Raw genomic sequence first — 18,483 nt, forward strand, 5'->3', positions numbered from 1 at the left:
TAATCTGAAACCACATCGAAGTATATTTGTGTAGAATTATTTTTTGCATATTTTAAGTCTACATTGTCATAAAGGATCAAAATAATCATCCAAAGATTTTTCAGATATCAGTATCCACTCAATTCAAATAGAAATGATTTTGATAAAACTTGACTAAATTTCCATTTCAGAGATCTGATGTGATGTAAATAAACATCATTCAATTAACATTATAAGACAACTAGATGGTTACATTCCTACCATGTCAATCAAAGGAAATACTGTATAGATAGTACATTTACATTTCATGGAGGGTATATTTTCCTTATATTTATATTCAAGATTTAAAAATTTACATGCATTATAAACCTCACCAATATGTTGCCATTCTGATAGAGTAAAAAGGGATTGTTGACTAAATGTGATTAGTGAAATTGAAAACTTTATGAATCTATTCCAGGAAGGAGCTGGAATTTTGACAGAGAGAAATTAGTTTCCAACGTCTATGTCAAGGATCCCATACTACTGCCAAAAACTGCAACTATACAAAAATGTGGGCTTTTATGAATAAAAAATGAAGGGGATATACATAAAATATAATCAACAGAAATGTTCTGTGTGTAAAAGTTTAGCGGAGCTAGACCAGGATTAAAACCCTGGATCTCGGTTTGAATACTGTCGCTCTAACCAACTGAGCAAGCTGGGCAATGGCAGTGTGTTGGCTCAGCTCTGCTACAGTTATATCAAAAACGAAATTAAGGGGAGATTACTGTAATAATGCCAAGGGGCATAATCCTGTTCTAATGAAGAAGACAGCATATGTTCACTTTTGTCAGTCCATTTATATGACATAAACTTTTGAATAATTCAATTAGTCGAAACCTTGAACCAGACACAAGACTAACTTTAATTCCTTAGAAAGTAAATACAGTTGTCACCTAAAGACATATATGGTCTAGACTGTACCTCGGAGGCCAAGTGTATACCTGTATTTTACAGGTGTGTATCAGTGTTTACAGGTGTGTATCAGTGTTAACATGTTAACTAGCTATAAAGGTGTGTATATATAGCTCACCTGTACAGACTGTGGTTCTTAAATTTAATTTAAAGACTGTCTTAAATCAGTTTTGATAATAAAAGAGTCTGGAATTGGACAATTTTTCCATTCTTTAAGAGAAATGATCAAATTTTCTGGATGAAGAAAAATATGTAAGGCCATAATAAATTAATTGCTAGATTCTCATCCAAATTCATTTCAAAATTGGGGCGGGGGGGGGCGAATTTTATTTTTTATTTTTCCTAAAATTTGAAATGGTTGCAAATGTGTTAAAATAGTGCAATAAAGGCGCATGTTCAGTGTACATTTATCTTTATTTTTTGTTAATAACAACTTTGAGTATGCAGTATACACATTGAACACCATTTCACTGTTCAGTCCACATATATATCTGTACTAACTTTTGGTATGAATACACACCACATTACTTTTTCACATATCGTCCTCTTTTAATTACAGTGACCTTGTCATTGTTGTTTTAGAAAATCCCGACATTAAAATTGTAAATGCGTCGGATTTCGCAATGGCAGTTGCCGACTGCTCTTCTGTATCAGCACCGACACAACGGCCCTGTTACCACACTCGACGGGCGCAGATTTGTCAATTGTTCCTTCGGCTAATTCATGAAAGACTTGCATTAATGTTTTAGTATCGGCTACTGAACACCCATACCAATCTTTCAGAACGGCAAGTTGCCGTTTCAGCTTTAGAATTACAAAAAACATATTGCAGACGACGAGTTTTCTACAACCGGAAATTGATAATATAAAACTAATTTTTGAAGCGGAAAACGGAAAAAAAATCTGTATTTCGTATTTTCGTTTTTTTTTTTGCAAATAAAAAAAATTGGGGCGGGGCCTCAAAGAGGGGGCGGGCGGGGATGAGAATCTAGCAAATAATTTATTATGGCCTAATTCATTTCTTGAATATAATCATCCTCAATGAGCACTTCCTTGTCTATCAGAATCTTCTTTTATTAACCGTAAGATAATCACCTTTTTTAGTCTGCCTAGAGCGCCCTGTGGACATTCCTTTTTGTAGTGTCGTTTGAGACGCCTCATCTCCGGTTTTGTCATTCCGATCCCGAAAAGGTCATCCTCCTCTACATACTTGAGCTGAAGAATTGTTGAGATCTTGAGCTCTGAGGACAGGGCGCAGTAGTACTGGGATAGCTCCGCATCCTCCAGGAAGTCCAGGAGGTCTCGTGCTGTTGTTCCCATGGTGATGGGTTTGTAACCTCACAACTGGAAATGGGAGAACAATTATTTTTTTACATAATATATATGGTTTTTCTTTCGTCCTTTGAAAAAAGAAGGATCTAGTTCTAGATGGTGTGCCTAGATGTGATTTTATTGTTAAATCTGTTCAGCATATCTGTTCATGAAAACAGAATTCTTATATACAATGTAAAAGGAAAATGAATTCAATGCATAGGCTGCCTAAGCCTAAGAAACAAGAAGTGTTTGGGAGTTCATAAAGATCATTTAACTCAGTCACCCCTGAAATTTTACAAAGAACTATTCCAACCTTTGAATTTGAAGAGTTCGAATATGTCTTCAGGGGTGAATGAGTTAAGACTGACGGATACTCACAAGACAGAGGGTGACACACAAGACAGGTGATGATGCAAGAGACAGATTCTTCCAAGGAGTTTGTATAATACAAACATATCGTTATTCATTAGAAAGGGAATATTAATTGTTTTGCCAGGTGGTGAAGTTCATATTTTCTTTGTCGTGTAATCATCTGAATAATTTTTACAAATATTTTCCAATCCACTATCCAAGAAAGTCACAATACATTTAAGGATTTTTTTTTTTATCCAATCTTCAGTAAGATTGATTGTCTGGAGTCTCCTGCATTTCAATCTTGTTATGGAGAAAAAATAACATTAACTTGCGTTGATGTGGAGATGAGCTCCATTGTTTGTACTCAGTAATTTACGTCAGCCATCATGAAGATTTTATATGGCTGCTGATCAGATTGCTTCCATAAAAGACTTATAAATCAAATAGCGTGTTTTCTGTTATTGCCGATTAGATATATTGGAAATCGTAGTTTTGAGGAAATCTGAGACTAAAATAGAAATGTTGGTGAATGACAGGTCATGGTTTTATTAATGTACTGGTATAAATATGTGAATCTTAGTGATTTTTGGGGAACTTTTTCCAGCAGAGTCCTGCACAAGCTTTTTTTACAAAATATATTGACAAGACCCATTTCAAAGAGACAAAGAGGGTTCTCAAAATTTGGCGAGTCCCTATGGGAAGCACGAGCCTAGGGTTGGTATCCATCAAACCGTTCTCATGCTCCAGCATGGATTCTTCTTTAACACACTTTAACACACTTAAATCATGTCACATGGTCAAAAAGACAAGTGTGGACAATGGATACAGTATTCAGCTTTTAGTCTCTCTGAAATTCTTCCACATATTTGACAATATATAATTTTGTTATTTATTTATCGTGGGAACAAGGAATTGGGATAGAGCACAGAATTTGAAATTGAGCATGAGAACGGTTTCATAAATACAGGCCCTAGACTCAAATAACTGAGTTCCAAATAAATCCTCGACTCTCTGTAATTATTCCAGTATTACATGTATAACTTAATGACTTTCTCTAGCTCCAACGTACATAGAAATAACTTCTCTCAGATGATCTTTCTGAATTATGTTCCTTTTTCCTATGCACATGTGGAAATGTCTAGGACTAATATTCCTGAAATACAATTCCTTATTTGGTTGTTCACATGTAAATGTCAACCATCAGCTAATATTACTGAATGATATTTCTACAAAAGTTTCTATTTTTCACTTGGAATTGATATCCCTTAGTAAATATCACCGTACAAGATTCTTAAATTTAGGTTATATATCTGGAAATGATGTTCCTCAATCAACTAATACAAGAGATCCAAATTGGGCCTGCATCGCTCACCTGGTATTAATCTCACACTTGTAACCTTAAAAGTGATCTAAACTAAAGCTACTGGCAAAATATCAGTATTTATGACTATTAGTCATTCAAACCAACATGTTAAAATATTTAAAATATTTGACCCCTGTGACCTTGAAAGTCGAACAAGGTCAATATGTTGGACAAACTTTATAGCCTTCATCTAAGCATGCACTTGCCAAATATCACCACCCTAGACCTTTTATTTAATGAGATTAGGTCATTTAAAGGTTTATAATCGTCTGACCAAATGTGACCTTGAAAGTGGGTCAAGGTCATTCAAATGATTTGATAGCCCTTCATCTAAATATCAACATTCTGGGCCTCATGGTAGTTCATCAGAAGTTGTTTAAATATTTCAAACAAATTTGACCCCTGTGACCTTGCATATCAGTCAAGGTCATTCACTTTAACAAACTTGGTAGCCCTTAATCCCAGCATGCTACTGACCAGATATCAAAATTCTAGGCCTTATGGTTATTCAGAAGAAGTTGTTTAAAGATTTTAACAAATTTGACCTCTGTGACCTTGATAATTCAAGGTCATTCATTTGAAAAAAATTGGTAGTCCTTCATCCCATCATGTTACGGGCCAAATATCATCATCCTGCGACTTTTGGTTATTCAGAAGAAGTTGGGTAAAGATTTTGAACATATTTGATCCTTGTGACCTTGAAAATAATTCAAGATCATTAATTTGAACAAACTTGGTAGCCCTTAACCCCAGAATGCTACTGACCAGATATCAACATTCTAGGCCTTATGGATATTCTTCAGAAATCGTTTAAAGATATTAACATATTTGACCCCTGTGACCTTGAAAATGGGCAAAGGTCATTTATTTGAACAAACTTGGTAGCCCTTCATCCCAGCAAGCTACTGACCAAATATCACCATACTGGTCCTTTTGGTTATTCAGAAGAAGTTGAATACAGTTTTTTAAGACAATTGACCCCTGTGACCTTGAATATAAGTCAAGGTCATTCAATTGAATAAACCTGGTTTCTGACAGTATAGCTGTGATTTACTGTCCTTACAGATCACATAGATGGATACCACAAGATCAATAAGACATCTGTGCTATTCTAAATTGTAAATCTACCATAATTAACAACAATCCTAAATATTCTAGATGACATCCTTGTCAAGTTTCTGGTATCTAGAAGATGGGAAGGACCAATCATCAGGGATAATCCTAGAGGGAGCCAGGGGTCATTGACCCCTCAAAACTGAAATTGACCCCTCCGTCTTCCAATATTCTTTTAATTTTATATTGACAATTTTCTGAACGTCACATAGAAACACTTATTGGTTGTGTAATAAGAAACCTTGCATATGATCAGTATTCTGTCACAATACACATGTATCAATGCTGTTGTTCACACTCCATTCACATGTTGAAACCCAAGTTCTGAAGCAACAACAAATGCCACAAGGAAATTCCATTAGTAGCCAGAATTGATCCTGTTTGGCGCTTAGTAGTCTACAGAAACATTAACTGTGGAGAGGTCTAACCCAATCTTATATAAAGATTACTGTTGCTTACTAGGATCCTGTTATATGTAGAATGGACTTTTAACACAGCGATAGATTGATCACAGTTCCATCGCTGTTTGTCCTGGAATCCCTCAGTCACTAAACACCAGCTTGTTACTGAAATATACACTTGCCACCAGAACCTAGAGAAAGATTCACTAATTCAGGTTTTAGGTAAACACACTTACAGCATTTCTTTAATACATATATTTTGTTACATGAAATGTAAGTTGCTGTAAGGTCAAGGTCGTCTAGACAATTTGTATAGAAAAGAACAATTTACAATCTTTATATGACAAAATCATTTAAACTCTAGTATAAGATAAAGACATCTAGTCTTTTATAGGAAAATGCAAAAACTGTATACATAAAAGTGCTTCTTTGCTTTGAATGACAGTTTCTTGGGCTGTTTTCCCATAAGTGTCCCGTTTTGGGTACCATCCTGATTTGGGTACAGTGACGGTAGAGTCTTACAAATCATAGTCATCTAAAGTCTTGTACATCAGAATATGTATTGCATAACACAGTCATCTGTAATCTGGTACAAAGTCGTCTCGACTCATATAGTCTTGACTCATATCGTCTTGACTCATATTGGGTAAGAAAAGTCAGAAGAGACTTTGTATAAGAGCTAAAAAGGAAATAAATAAACCAGTGGAGGGAGGGGGCCTGAATTCATCAAAGAACAGGAAAGAGGGTAAGCATTTAATGCTTTAGTACCTGTGAAACACAGGACGGTGTCAGTCTATAGGGAAGCCATTAGTGTGTACTTACAGGTTAGAGGCAGCCATTAAGGAAGCTTGTGATGAGGTAACCACAACACTTGTCCTGTAACTACTCATATCTACACAGACCTCTTGACCTGGATTACATGGCAGTAGTGAACATGCACTATTGTCGGCTACTAGTATGTATATAGAACTATCACACAGACATATACCCATTCATAACAGTACTGACGTAATACTCCTACATATATACAAACATTCTTATTGTGGTTCTATGTTAACAGCAACTGTCATCAATGGTTATCATTAGTCACTGATAATCCAATGTAATAAAAGTAAAACTTGTAAAATATCTTTCAGTTGAAATGATTCTAATACTATATTGCAGACACATCAGGGCCCACTTGTATAAAACATCTCAACTCTTGAGATTTCCTCAAGTCTAAGATTTCCCATAGACAATACATTGCTTGAGATTTTCCTTAACTTTGAGATGTTTTATACAAGTGGGCCCAGGACACTAAGCGCTATACTTGACCCCTGTAGCTCTTTTCTAAGTTTGATAAAACGCCTGGAGATTCTCTCTGACATCAGTATCTCCCTCATTGTCCTTATCAGGGCAGTAATATGGGGCTGACAGGACACGTGGAGCTTGTCAACTAAACCCTCCCCTTCCCATCCCCTATGTCAGCAGGCCAGCTGATGTAAACAAGCTGGACAACATTATCCACATCTAATCTAATACTACAAGAGAGCAGTCAAAATATCTTAATTTTTTGAGCTGGAGATTGAAAACAAGTGTACTCTCCTAAAGTACATCTCCGTTAATCTTACAGGGCAGAACAGAATTCGTGTGATGCAGTTATCAATTGCATTTTCTGTGACACAACATTGGCAGCGTTTAATTAAAGTTGGGAAAAGTACAGACATCAATCTTCTCCCAAGAACAATTCAAGGAGGTTGTAAAAACAGTCAATCCCTAAACCAAGTTTCATTGAATCTGAACAGTCTTTGATGGATCATCATAATCTCGTCAAACTGTTTCATGAAACCGGCTGTATGCTCCTCAGGGAGTTGAGAAATAACCACGGACAATAATTTTTGAACCGCTTTGAGATGACCTAAGAACTAGGTTGTGATAAAGCGGTACATAAGAACTTCAAATTATTATTATTATTATTATTGTTATTAAATGTTTTTTTCAAAAGAAAAATCAGATGAGCGAGTACCTTCATTACAAAATAAAAATGTAAAATGTAGCTCGAGAGCATGGTATTGCTGAAGTATCGCATGTCCAAGCCACAGGTCTAAATCACCTCTAAATCAAAGCTGAATTATTGTGACCTACAGTTAACAAGAACATACATCATTTGTAAATACTGACAAGTTGTAACTGTGTTATGGTCTGAAATGAGAAAAACATGATACTCTGAAAATCTACTACCAGGCATGTCAGAGTCACGTTACATCGTGATGTTACTTACAGTATTACAAACACAATAACAGATCTAATTGTCACCCTACATGTGGGGCGCTCTCGTCTAACGTCTTGATGCTTTAACAAAGACATACCAACATCAGCAAGCCGCAGATCCTCCTGACAAGGAAAATAAGGTCATGTGTTTTCTCAAAGCACCAGAGACTGTTACAGCCGGCAACACCCATATACAACCAGCTGAAGTAAGTCATTCCGCCTGTTATTGGGTCACGGTATCAAGATATATAAAGATTAGCTAGAGCTGTCAGCTTCAGTTTCATCACTGATACCAGGGGATGTAACTCTATCATGATAACACATTCCAGTGTTGGAAAAGCACAAAATATTGGTAACATGTCCATGTGGAAACAAATAAGACAATTACTAAGTCCAACCTTTGGGAACTAGAGCATAAGTACAATCAGCATGTGTTGATCTGAATTAATTAATTGTAACTTGAGATAACAAAAACAATGGAGGAACAATCTGAACCTTAAAACCAAAGAGTCAACTGTTACCCTACCCAGGGGATGAGTGGGAGTGGGGGGGATGGGGCCCAGCATGATAAGAACCATGGACACATTGGAACTAAACTAGAACTGAAAGGCTTAGTTAACCTCTGCATGACTGCTTACACTAATATCAAGATGCCACTTTTAAAAGCATTGATCCTCCCTATTTTAATTTGACGTTTAAAGAGGGTATTCGCAGCATATCAGTGCAGTAAAGACTTGATGCCAATTGAGATAATCTTATATAAAGAATGATATGCATTTTGATGAATGATAATTACATCAACGGCCAAATTTCTTCAGAATGGGGTGAAATAACCTTACAGTTACACATTCATAGCTTCCTATAATAGGTAAGATGTTTGCAAAGGTTCGGTTGAAATATATTCCATACATTTGCAGTATTGGACTTAACAAGACATTATTAGGACAGAGAAATATTCATTAAGCTAAGTAAAATCAAGGGCCAAAACTATTAAATAGCAATAAAAACAACATGGCAGTCGTAACGTTTAAACAAGTAAAATGATAATATTTCCTTATCATTAGTTCAATACTTTAGTAGGAAGAATCCGGACAAAATTTGTCTGCAGATGGATAGTAATATCAAGGGCCATAGCTCTTCAGAAAAGGTTGAAACAATTTTGGGCTATACAATAATGTAACTTGCTTCCAGTAAACACGCCCTGCTTACAAGCTTAATCAGATATCACAACATGATAAGAACCATCAACACCTGCAGAGCCTAATTTCTCCCGCAAACAGCTGGTAGAAACTTTCTGTACACCTTCCTTCTCCCTGAACCATCACATTCTGTACTGCACGCTCCCACTAACACACGCATCACATATTCACATGTGTTTCAATGGAATGCCACCAAAGGATGTCCCAGGTGTTTCATATATAAGGATGATGCACAGAGGCTTCTGAGGAACGATATGAAGACATGCAGAATTAGCCATGTAATTAGTGAGGTGTACACGATTAAAACACAACATGTTGACCTATAGAAACTGGAGCTATACTGACTAGCTCTAGAGGGAACCAGCACAAATTTATTACCAGAAAGTTTACTGATGCAGAAAGATGTTTGAGAAAGATGTCAGGCAAATGATTTAGATATTATATGGTTACTCTTGTATTTTGTAACCAAGTCGAGTGACTAATCAAGAAATTAGCTTTAGAGAGTAAAAAGATAACCAACATATTTTGGTAGGTACACTGAAATAAGGGGAGTACCAGATGATTGGATGCACATAGCCTGTGAAGTGTCAAAGGGTAGCAGTGATTTAGCTATTACTCACAAAATAACCTGTCTTAACTGACACTGTACAATCTGAAACCTGGAACAGCTGCTAATACTGACAAAATAACCTGTCTAAACCAACAATGTACAATCTGAAACAGCTGCTACTACTGACAAAATAACCAGTCTAAACCAACACTACAATCTGAAACCTGTATAAAAAGAGTACTCCTCTGACAAGCTAAGGTAATCTGTCTTTATAAAGAATGTATTATGCAGAAATCAATATCAAACAGTGGTACTACTACTGGCAAAGTAACCTGTCCAAACCAACACTACAATCTGAAACCTGTATAAAAAGGTTACTCCTCTGACAAGCTAAGGTAACCTGTCTTTATAAAGAATATATAATGCAGAAATCAATATCAAACAGTGGCCTGTACTGCTACTGACAAAGTAACCTGTCTAAAACAACAATGTACAATCCAGAAATCTGTATAAAAACTTGAGATAGGTTCTAACTAACTGAGCTGTCTGACTTCATATAAATGAAATTCAAAGTATATAAACTGAACCTATGTTAATAGGCAGACAGTTGAAAAATAATCAATGATTAGGCCACTTTCACTGCAGTTTGGACCTGTGAAACAGGATGAAGGGTTAAGGGGGATCAGGAAATGTTTGGCTGACATTTAGACAGTCTATCCGCGTTAATGAAGTGAATTTGAAAGCTTGTAGCAGAAAGGGACGGCAAGCATTATTGTGCAGCATGCCAACTATGTAGCATGTTAAAAACAAGTGATTGGACTTTATAAAAGCGATCCTTTACTGTCAGAGTTTGGTGTCCCTTACACAGCCATTAATCTTCTATGACACTCCATTAACACTAGGAGACCGCACTCCAGCAATGTCAGCTTCAAACACTAGGCTTTATAAATAGTTTTCTGCACAATCAAGATAGTTCCTAAAGACTATTTTTACCAAAACATTTTTTTTTTTTTTTTATCTTTTATTTTATGAGTTATAAATCTATATTGTCAAGCTGGTTGCACTTAACCCTTTCACCACCGTAGACCATAATGGACTCATCCAGATCAATGCATGGTAGAGTCTACTAAAGTTACATAGGGGTGAAGGGGTTAAGACTGTGCTGTATTATGTAACTATATACACCCCAAGGTAGACAACAGCTTGTCAAGAACTCTTTATATAATTACAGCACTGTCATCTTACTTATATCTACATAACATTGTATTGTATAGTGTATTGCCTGTATTTTCGTAAACAAATCTTGAATATTGACATTGATATTACATCACATATTGGTAGGATACACAAATATCTAAACAAAGCTCCACTTAATATGCCCTGCAAGACCACATGTCTGGATACATCAGCTGTCCACAGAGATCAAATGCTCTTAAACAACAATGATCTGACAGTGCAGAATGATATTCATGCATTGAAAAAAATGTATGAAATATATTTTTCATGAGAGGTTTAGTATGCTTACCAAACACTGTAACTGATCTGAACAGATCTGTTCTGTAGAAGACAGCTTACTTTCTACAGTTACCTTGGATTCTATATACAGCACATCTGGATCTATCCTACAGACTCAGCAGGAAATCATAAACAAAATTTACAAACTATAGTACATGGTGTACCTTTGATTTGACATATGTACAGTATCATAACCCACCACATGTAATACTGCCCTCTATATATTTAGTTAACTAATGTACAAGTTACAGACCAGACCTTTGGTCTGAAATAACGAGTAGGTTACCTATCCTACAGGTTCCTTGTTATGCTATCATCACCTGTATCACATATTGTGTATTACATTATATATATTTGAGATTAGCCAATTATTAGTTACAGTGTACCACACAGATCAGTAAACATTCGAGTATCAGGGTTCTCCATTACCCTAAACGATGCTTTGTATTTCCAGTTTTATTGCAGATATATATTACAGCATGATATGAACTGCACTAAACATCAATGTAGAAGGAGTAAGTCGCTATAAATCAAAAGTTACCTGTATTCTACCACCCATATAAACCTCTGTGCTGACATGTTAGTCGACTGATGCAAAGGTCAAAGGTCACATGCTGCATAAGATAAATTATTAATTAATCTCATTGCATCAAAGATTAATGGCAGAATGTCTGGGTCTAATGGGATGTGTGTATAATGGTAGGATTTTGTCTGCACACACTGTACTGAACCAGTGCCGTACATACGGTATGTGTGTAAAGAATTGTGCACCTGTCCAAGTAACAAGTACATGTGAACCTGTCCAAGTATCATGTACATGTGTACCTGTGAAAGTGTTGTGTACATGCATACCTGGCTATACATATAGTGTACATGGGAATTTGATAGTTTTACATATATAATTGAAAAACAAGAGGCCCATTGGGCCTGAATGCTCACATGGGTTTCATGGACTTCAATGCTTCAAAATCACGTTTGAAGTCAATCAATCTGTTCTAGAGAAGAAGAAAAACAATGTCTCAAAAAACAAGAGGGCAAGAGGTCCATTTTTTATTCTTTTATCAACATATACATTTAGAACACTTTAGTCACGACCTCATACACTAAACAAAGTTTAGAGTCAATCTCTGTCATTCTTGAGAAAAAGTTGAAAATGTACTGGCTAATCAGATGTTATGGTTCTTGGACTGGCAGAAAAGTAAGAAATCTCGCTTGGAAACTACCAAATATTTGTACTGAGTTTGGTGTCAATCATTGCAGCCATTTTTGATATGGTAGAAATTTATCGCAATTATACCCATTATTTGTTAACATTCTATATGTGTAGTAGTACTGTGCAATGAACGGTGTAGATTGATATAAACCACTTCTGTTTACATGTTTGACAGACATTTTCTGCATAACTCTTTCCACAGTCAGACAGCTGCTGTAATTACACCATCGATCAGGGCCATGCCTCAGAGATCAAACTAGTAATTTACAATAGCAGATATCAATGTTAGACATGCAGGTTACAGAATGCAGGCTAATCAGAGAGAAACCTAAATGAAACAGAAACCACCAAAGTAGAATAATTCTGTAAGTATCAGGAGTAATGTATAGACACACAATGAATCCTCTGCTGTACCCCTTTAGCCGCACCTATTACAAGAACCTAATTGGCCTAATGGGGTGTAATAATGAGGCAACTGGTCCATACTATCTTAAATCAATTAAAGCAATATTAAAACAAGTAGTGCAGACTTACACATGTTCTGAACTTATTATGAAAGGTTGGTTAATTAAACATCAGAGCCAAATCAAAGTTACAACACAATTTTCAATTGAAGGTATAATCCATTCAACTACAAAACCATACCAATGTATCTCATTTTCAATAGCAGTTAAATTTATTCATTCTTCACATGATGACCTGGTAATATATAATTTGTTAGCTCACATAATATATCATATGCTGACCTGATTAATGTCTTGTTTGTTAACCTGGTTAATATCTTGTTTGTTTACCTGGTTAATGTAGAAGCAGTTAACCTGGTTAATATAGCACCTGTTAACCTGGTTAATACTTCACATGTTAACCAAGTTAATATCTTGTTTGTTTACCTGGTTAATGTCTTGTTTGTTAACTTGGTTAATATAGAAGCAGTTAACCTGGTTAATATAGCACCTATTAACCAGGTTAATGTCTCACATGTTCAATAGGTTATTGTTTTATTTGTTAACCTGGTTAATATCTCCTCTGAAAACCTGGTTAAACTTATTCATCAGTCAATAGAAAAGTGTGGTTTACTTCTATAAACCTTACAAAACACCTGTAATTACACTTAAATCATACACATCCCCAATCCAGGAACTTACTTTTACACTTTGTGCAGGAAATGAACATATTTCCACAGTAACATCGATGTCTACAACTTCTGCAAACGTACTGAAGAATATAGCAGACATTGACTATTCAGAGTCGTAAAACCTTACAGTAATATCTCCATGGATCACTTGCCAACAGACAGCAGTTCTGAGTTATTTAAGACCAGTATATAACTCAAACATCATCACATCTGAGCATAAAAGTGAGCCAAGGAAGAAAATAGAATAGAAAACCTTGATCAGTGTTTCAAATAAAACACTTGAGACTTATCACTTTTTGCTTCACCTACAAAAACACACCACTCAAGCAATCCTTTATCTCCCGGATAGTCTTACATAGGACAAATTCCATACTGATTGCATAAGAGGGTTTCAGATTTATAATAATTTTGTTGTTGCTTGCATTTTAAAGTTAAGAAACATGCAAGACCAGCATATTCATTACAAGAGCGTGGATCTCAACGATTCGATGTGATTGATAGATAACCTTCAGATGTTTTAGCCATGTAAGATACTGGGATTGCCCTAGGTTTTTGGAAAGTTTTTTTTATATATATATATATATATCAAAATTTAGATTTTTCCAGGACTAGATATTACAATTTCCAAACTTGTCCGGTTGTCTTAGTTTGACAACCGCAGCAACCAAAATGGCAGTGTTGTCAATAAGTTAAAAGAATACCAAACCAACATGGGATAGTATATATGCTCATGCAATAACCAATGCAAACTTGCAGAATGAATATTTATTAATTAGGAATTTGATGATAGGGAGTGGATTCGAAGAGACCTTCACATTTCTGCCAGGTGGGAAAATACTAAAACCATGCAGTATGTTTTTTGAAGAAAATGTGTCAAAATATCGTTGCATCCACCATGTCATTTACCTGCATCCAGCCCCCTTAATAGTTCAAATACGGTAGCAAACATACATAATAAATGATGGCGAAGCTGCCTGTAAGTTTTATTTCTGTTACGGCCAACTGATAACGCTTGATATTTTTTTTTGTCCAATAAAGAACTGCATCAGTGAGATTGTAAACAAGAGGCCCATGGGCCTTAACGGTCACCTGAGTCTACAGTTTTTTTTTTTTTGTTGAAATATGTACCAATTTGAGTAAAAAATAGTATAATGTTAACTTAACTTTGTCAGGACCATGAGCTGATCATTCCTAGACCAATTTTAAGTGAGATCGGCCTATTAGAACTTAGTAGCAAAATAGCGGCCATGGCAGCCAAATTGTATTTCTGATTGACCCGAAAAATAACAACACTTTGTCAGGACCATGAGGCGATCATTCCTACCAACTTTCAGTTCAATCGGTCCAGCAGAACTTGACTTTAAGTTTGAAATAGGTTTTCAAAATGGCGGCCGTGGCGGCCATATTGGATTTCTGATCGACCCGAAAAATAACAACACTTTGTCAGGACCATGAGGCGATCATTCCTACCAACTTTCAGTTCAATCGGTCCAGCAGAACTTGACTTTAAGTTTGAAATAGGTTTTCAAAATGGCGGCCGTGGCGGCCATATTGGATTTCTGATCGACCCGAAAAATAACAACACTTTGTCAGGACCATGAGGCGATCATTCCTACCAACTTTCAGTTCAATCGGTCCAGCAGAACTTGACTTTAAGTTTGAAATAGGTTTTCAAAATGGCGGCCGTGGCGGCCATATTGGATTTCTGATCGACCCGAAAAATAACAACACTTTGTCAGGACCATGAGGCGATCATTCCTACCAACTTTCAGTTCAATCGGTCCAGCAGAACTTGACTTTAAGTTTGAAATAGGTTTTCAAAATGGCGGCCGTGGCGGCCATATTGGATTTCTGATCGACCCGAAAAATAACAACACTTTGTCAGGACCATGAGGCGATCATTCCTACCAACTTTCAGTTCAATCGGCCCAGCAGAACTTGACTTTAAGTTTGAAATGTAAAATGTTAACGGACGACGGACGACGGACGACGGACGACGGACGACGACGGACGAAAACGGATAGCAATAGGTCACTTGAGCTAAAGCTCAGGTGACCTAAAAAGGCACCAGTAAGTATCATTATAAAGGACTCGTAAATTACCTGATTCTCCGTCTTGTAATAACACATTAACATCATAGCATGTAACAGATATTTTTAGATTAGACCAAAATCATATCCAACAAACTGACACCTCTTTTTCCTATTCCTCTTAACACTGATGCTGGCACTTTATTTTCCTATTCCTCTTAACACTGATGCTGGCACTTTATCTTCCTAATCCTCTAACACTGATGCTGACACTTTATCTTCCTATCCCTCTAACACTGATGCTGGCACTTTATCTTCCTATCCCTCTTAATACTGATGCTGGCACTTTATCCTCCTATCCCTCTAACACTGATGCTGGCACTTTATCTTCCTATTCCTCTAACACTGATGCTGACACTTTATCTTCCTATCCCTCTAACACTGATTCTGACACTTTTTCTTCCTATTCCTCTTAACCCTGATGCTGGCACTTTATCTTCCTATTCCTCTTAACCCTGATGCTGGCACTTTATCTTCCTATCCCTCTAACACTGATTCTGACACTTTTTCTTCCTATTCCTCTTAACCCTGATGCTGGCACTTTATCTTCCTATCCCTCTAACACTGATTCTGACACTTTTTCTTCCTATTCCTCTTAACACTGATGCTGGCGCTTTATCTTCCTATCCCTCTTAATACTGATGCTGGCACTTTATCTTCCTATTCCTCTAACACTGATGCTGGCACTTTATCTTCCTATCCCTCTTAATACTGATGCTGGCACTTTATCTTCCTATTCCTCTTAACACTGATGCTGACACTTTATCTTCCTATTCCTCTTAACACTGATGTTGACACTTTATCTTCCTATTCCTCTTAACACTGATGCTGACACTTTATCTTCCTATTCCTCTTAACACTGATGCTGGCACTTTATCTTCCTATCCCTCTAACACTGATGCTGACACTTTTTCTTCCTATTCCTCTTAACACTGATGCTGACACTTTATCTTCCTATTCCTCTAACACTGATGCTGACACTTTATCTTCCTATTCCTCTTAACACTGATGCTGACACTTTATCTTCTATCCCTCTAACACTGATGCTGACACTTTATCTTCCTATTCCTCTTAACACTGATGCTGACACTTTATCTTCACAGCATTTTGGAAACAACAGGGAAACCTAAAACCAAGCTGGTATATAGTTTGGGAATAACAAAGAATTCTACCTGAAAGCACCATTATGTCACAGAAACCAAGCCTTCTCTTCTGGACAACAATGTTAGCAATATGATTGTTCAGCTCACACCTATATACTATTACATTGTAATCTTGGAGTCTTGACATGCTCCTTATTGATATTGTTGTGTGCTATATACACGTACCTGAAGTATTTCTGTGATGGTCTACAATTATAGCCAGATTGGTATTTATTGCCACAGTCAAAGAGCCGGTAGCTCCGTCTCTGTAGTGTTACTATGCTATGTTGATGTGTACAAATTGTGGGTCTACAGACATACCTACAGAAATCAGTCTCCCTCCTGTTGTCTTTGTAGTGCTACTATATTGCTATGGTTGTGGGTCTACAGACATACCTACAGCATGCAGACAGGCACGGGCATTCCATCACAAAGTGAGAACATTTATGTATATAAGACATGCTAGGAAGCTGATTATATGTAAATGGTCAAGTTCTAGCAGAGTCTAGAAAACCTTTATTTCTGTCCATTTAAACAGCTGGGTTGACAAAAACAATAAAAAAATCAATCTGCACCCTGAATTTTTCAATCTTAGTAAATTCTTCCCTTAGCTTATTTGATCAGACCAAAATTCTGACTGACCCAAATCTAGACCAAAATACATGATATCTTTTATTCTTCATTCTTTCAAGCACAACTTGTTTCAACATAAGAACAATGGTTCACAGTCAACCAGGAACTCATAGACTTCTAGATTTTGCAGTATATCCTAGATACAGGTTGTGTAGACCATACATACCATAATATATATAAGGTGTCATTTGTTTTGGTGTAGACCGACAGCTAACCTCGCTGAACCCTGAATGTGTCTCTGTAATGTCTTTGAAGAGTTTTGCTTAAAAAAACCAAAGCTCCACAAATTACTGAGTGAGTGATAAAAACAATGGACACAATGGACAGTGACGGAGAAGTGAAGATAGACTACTCCAAGCTTCCTCCAAACTGTCAGGGGAGGCAAATTGAATAGCCATCGCCTAGACAACCATTGATGGACAAGTGTGCATCCATCATGCAGTGAAGTGCTGACCTTCACCTTTTACACATGGATATTCAATAGGTCAGGGAATAAACACAGGGTCATAACAAGACAAAAACATCAATCAGACAAATAGTTTGGTGGAGTAGCTGTCGGGAATTGTCCAGATTGTCACTGACAAACAATCTACAAATGGATGTAACAACATACAGAATAGCCATTGTTGCTGACGAACAATTTGTAAATGGGAAAGAAATCAGATATTGATGTAGTCCTCGTCTGGATTTCCATGAGTGGGGATGTTTGTCTGCTACACCGAGTCAGTACATATTAGGCAGCTAGCATTAAATCAGTGTTCAGACATGACAATGCTTCAGACAAACTGTAGAAAAAATTACAGATGATTATTTTGTTTACTCGGCAAAAATTCTTCTTATAAATTTAAAAAAAAAATCAATAGAATGAACAAAAAAAATCAATTTTTGGCTAGATATATGACAAAAACCTATAACTGAATATTTAGTATTTTAGTGATAAACATTGGACATTATATATACATCATATACATCATGAGTCAGAAAGATTGGGATCAAGATGCAAAGCTGTGGTAATCTGCTACATTCCTGGTACCAGCTGGTACAGCTCAGGGACTGGTAAACATGTCACCATTAGTACACCAATGTATATATACATACCCTTGGTATGCTGAAGATAGCCTAGACAGCCCCTAATTTGATCCAGATGATTTGCTTCTCAGTATAACACCTACATAATCTGCCCCTGTATAACCGAAAACCATCTGCACTCCCAAAGTTTTCGGATGTTTCCCAATCATTCAAATTTCCAGGAGGTTCATGTCACATTGTCATACA

The 18,483-nt window shown here is 36.5% G+C and overlaps 1 protein-coding gene across 10 annotated transcripts in view; it reads right to left on the bottom strand.

Annotated features, from left to right (window-relative positions):
• LOC110460240 (tyrosine-protein kinase PR2-like) overlaps positions 1-18,483 on the bottom strand; it is a 118,103-nt gene that overhangs the window by 39,657 nt on the left and 59,963 nt on the right. For all 10 annotated transcript variants that reach the window (XM_021513046.1, XM_021513047.1, XM_021513053.1 and 7 more), the window contains one exon: positions 2,032-2,280. In XM_021513046.1, coding sequence (XP_021368721.1) covers positions 2,032-2,256 — 225 coding nt within the window. In that variant the 5' untranslated portion in view covers positions 2,257-2,280. The remainder of the gene's footprint in view (positions 1-2,031; positions 2,281-18,483) is intronic.

This window comes from Mizuhopecten yessoensis, unplaced genomic scaffold (genome assembly GCF_002113885.1).
Source record: "Mizuhopecten yessoensis strain PY_sf001 unplaced genomic scaffold, ASM211388v2 scaffold10333, whole genome shotgun sequence".
Lineage (NCBI taxonomy): Eukaryota > Metazoa > Mollusca > Bivalvia > Pectinida > Pectinidae > Mizuhopecten > Mizuhopecten yessoensis.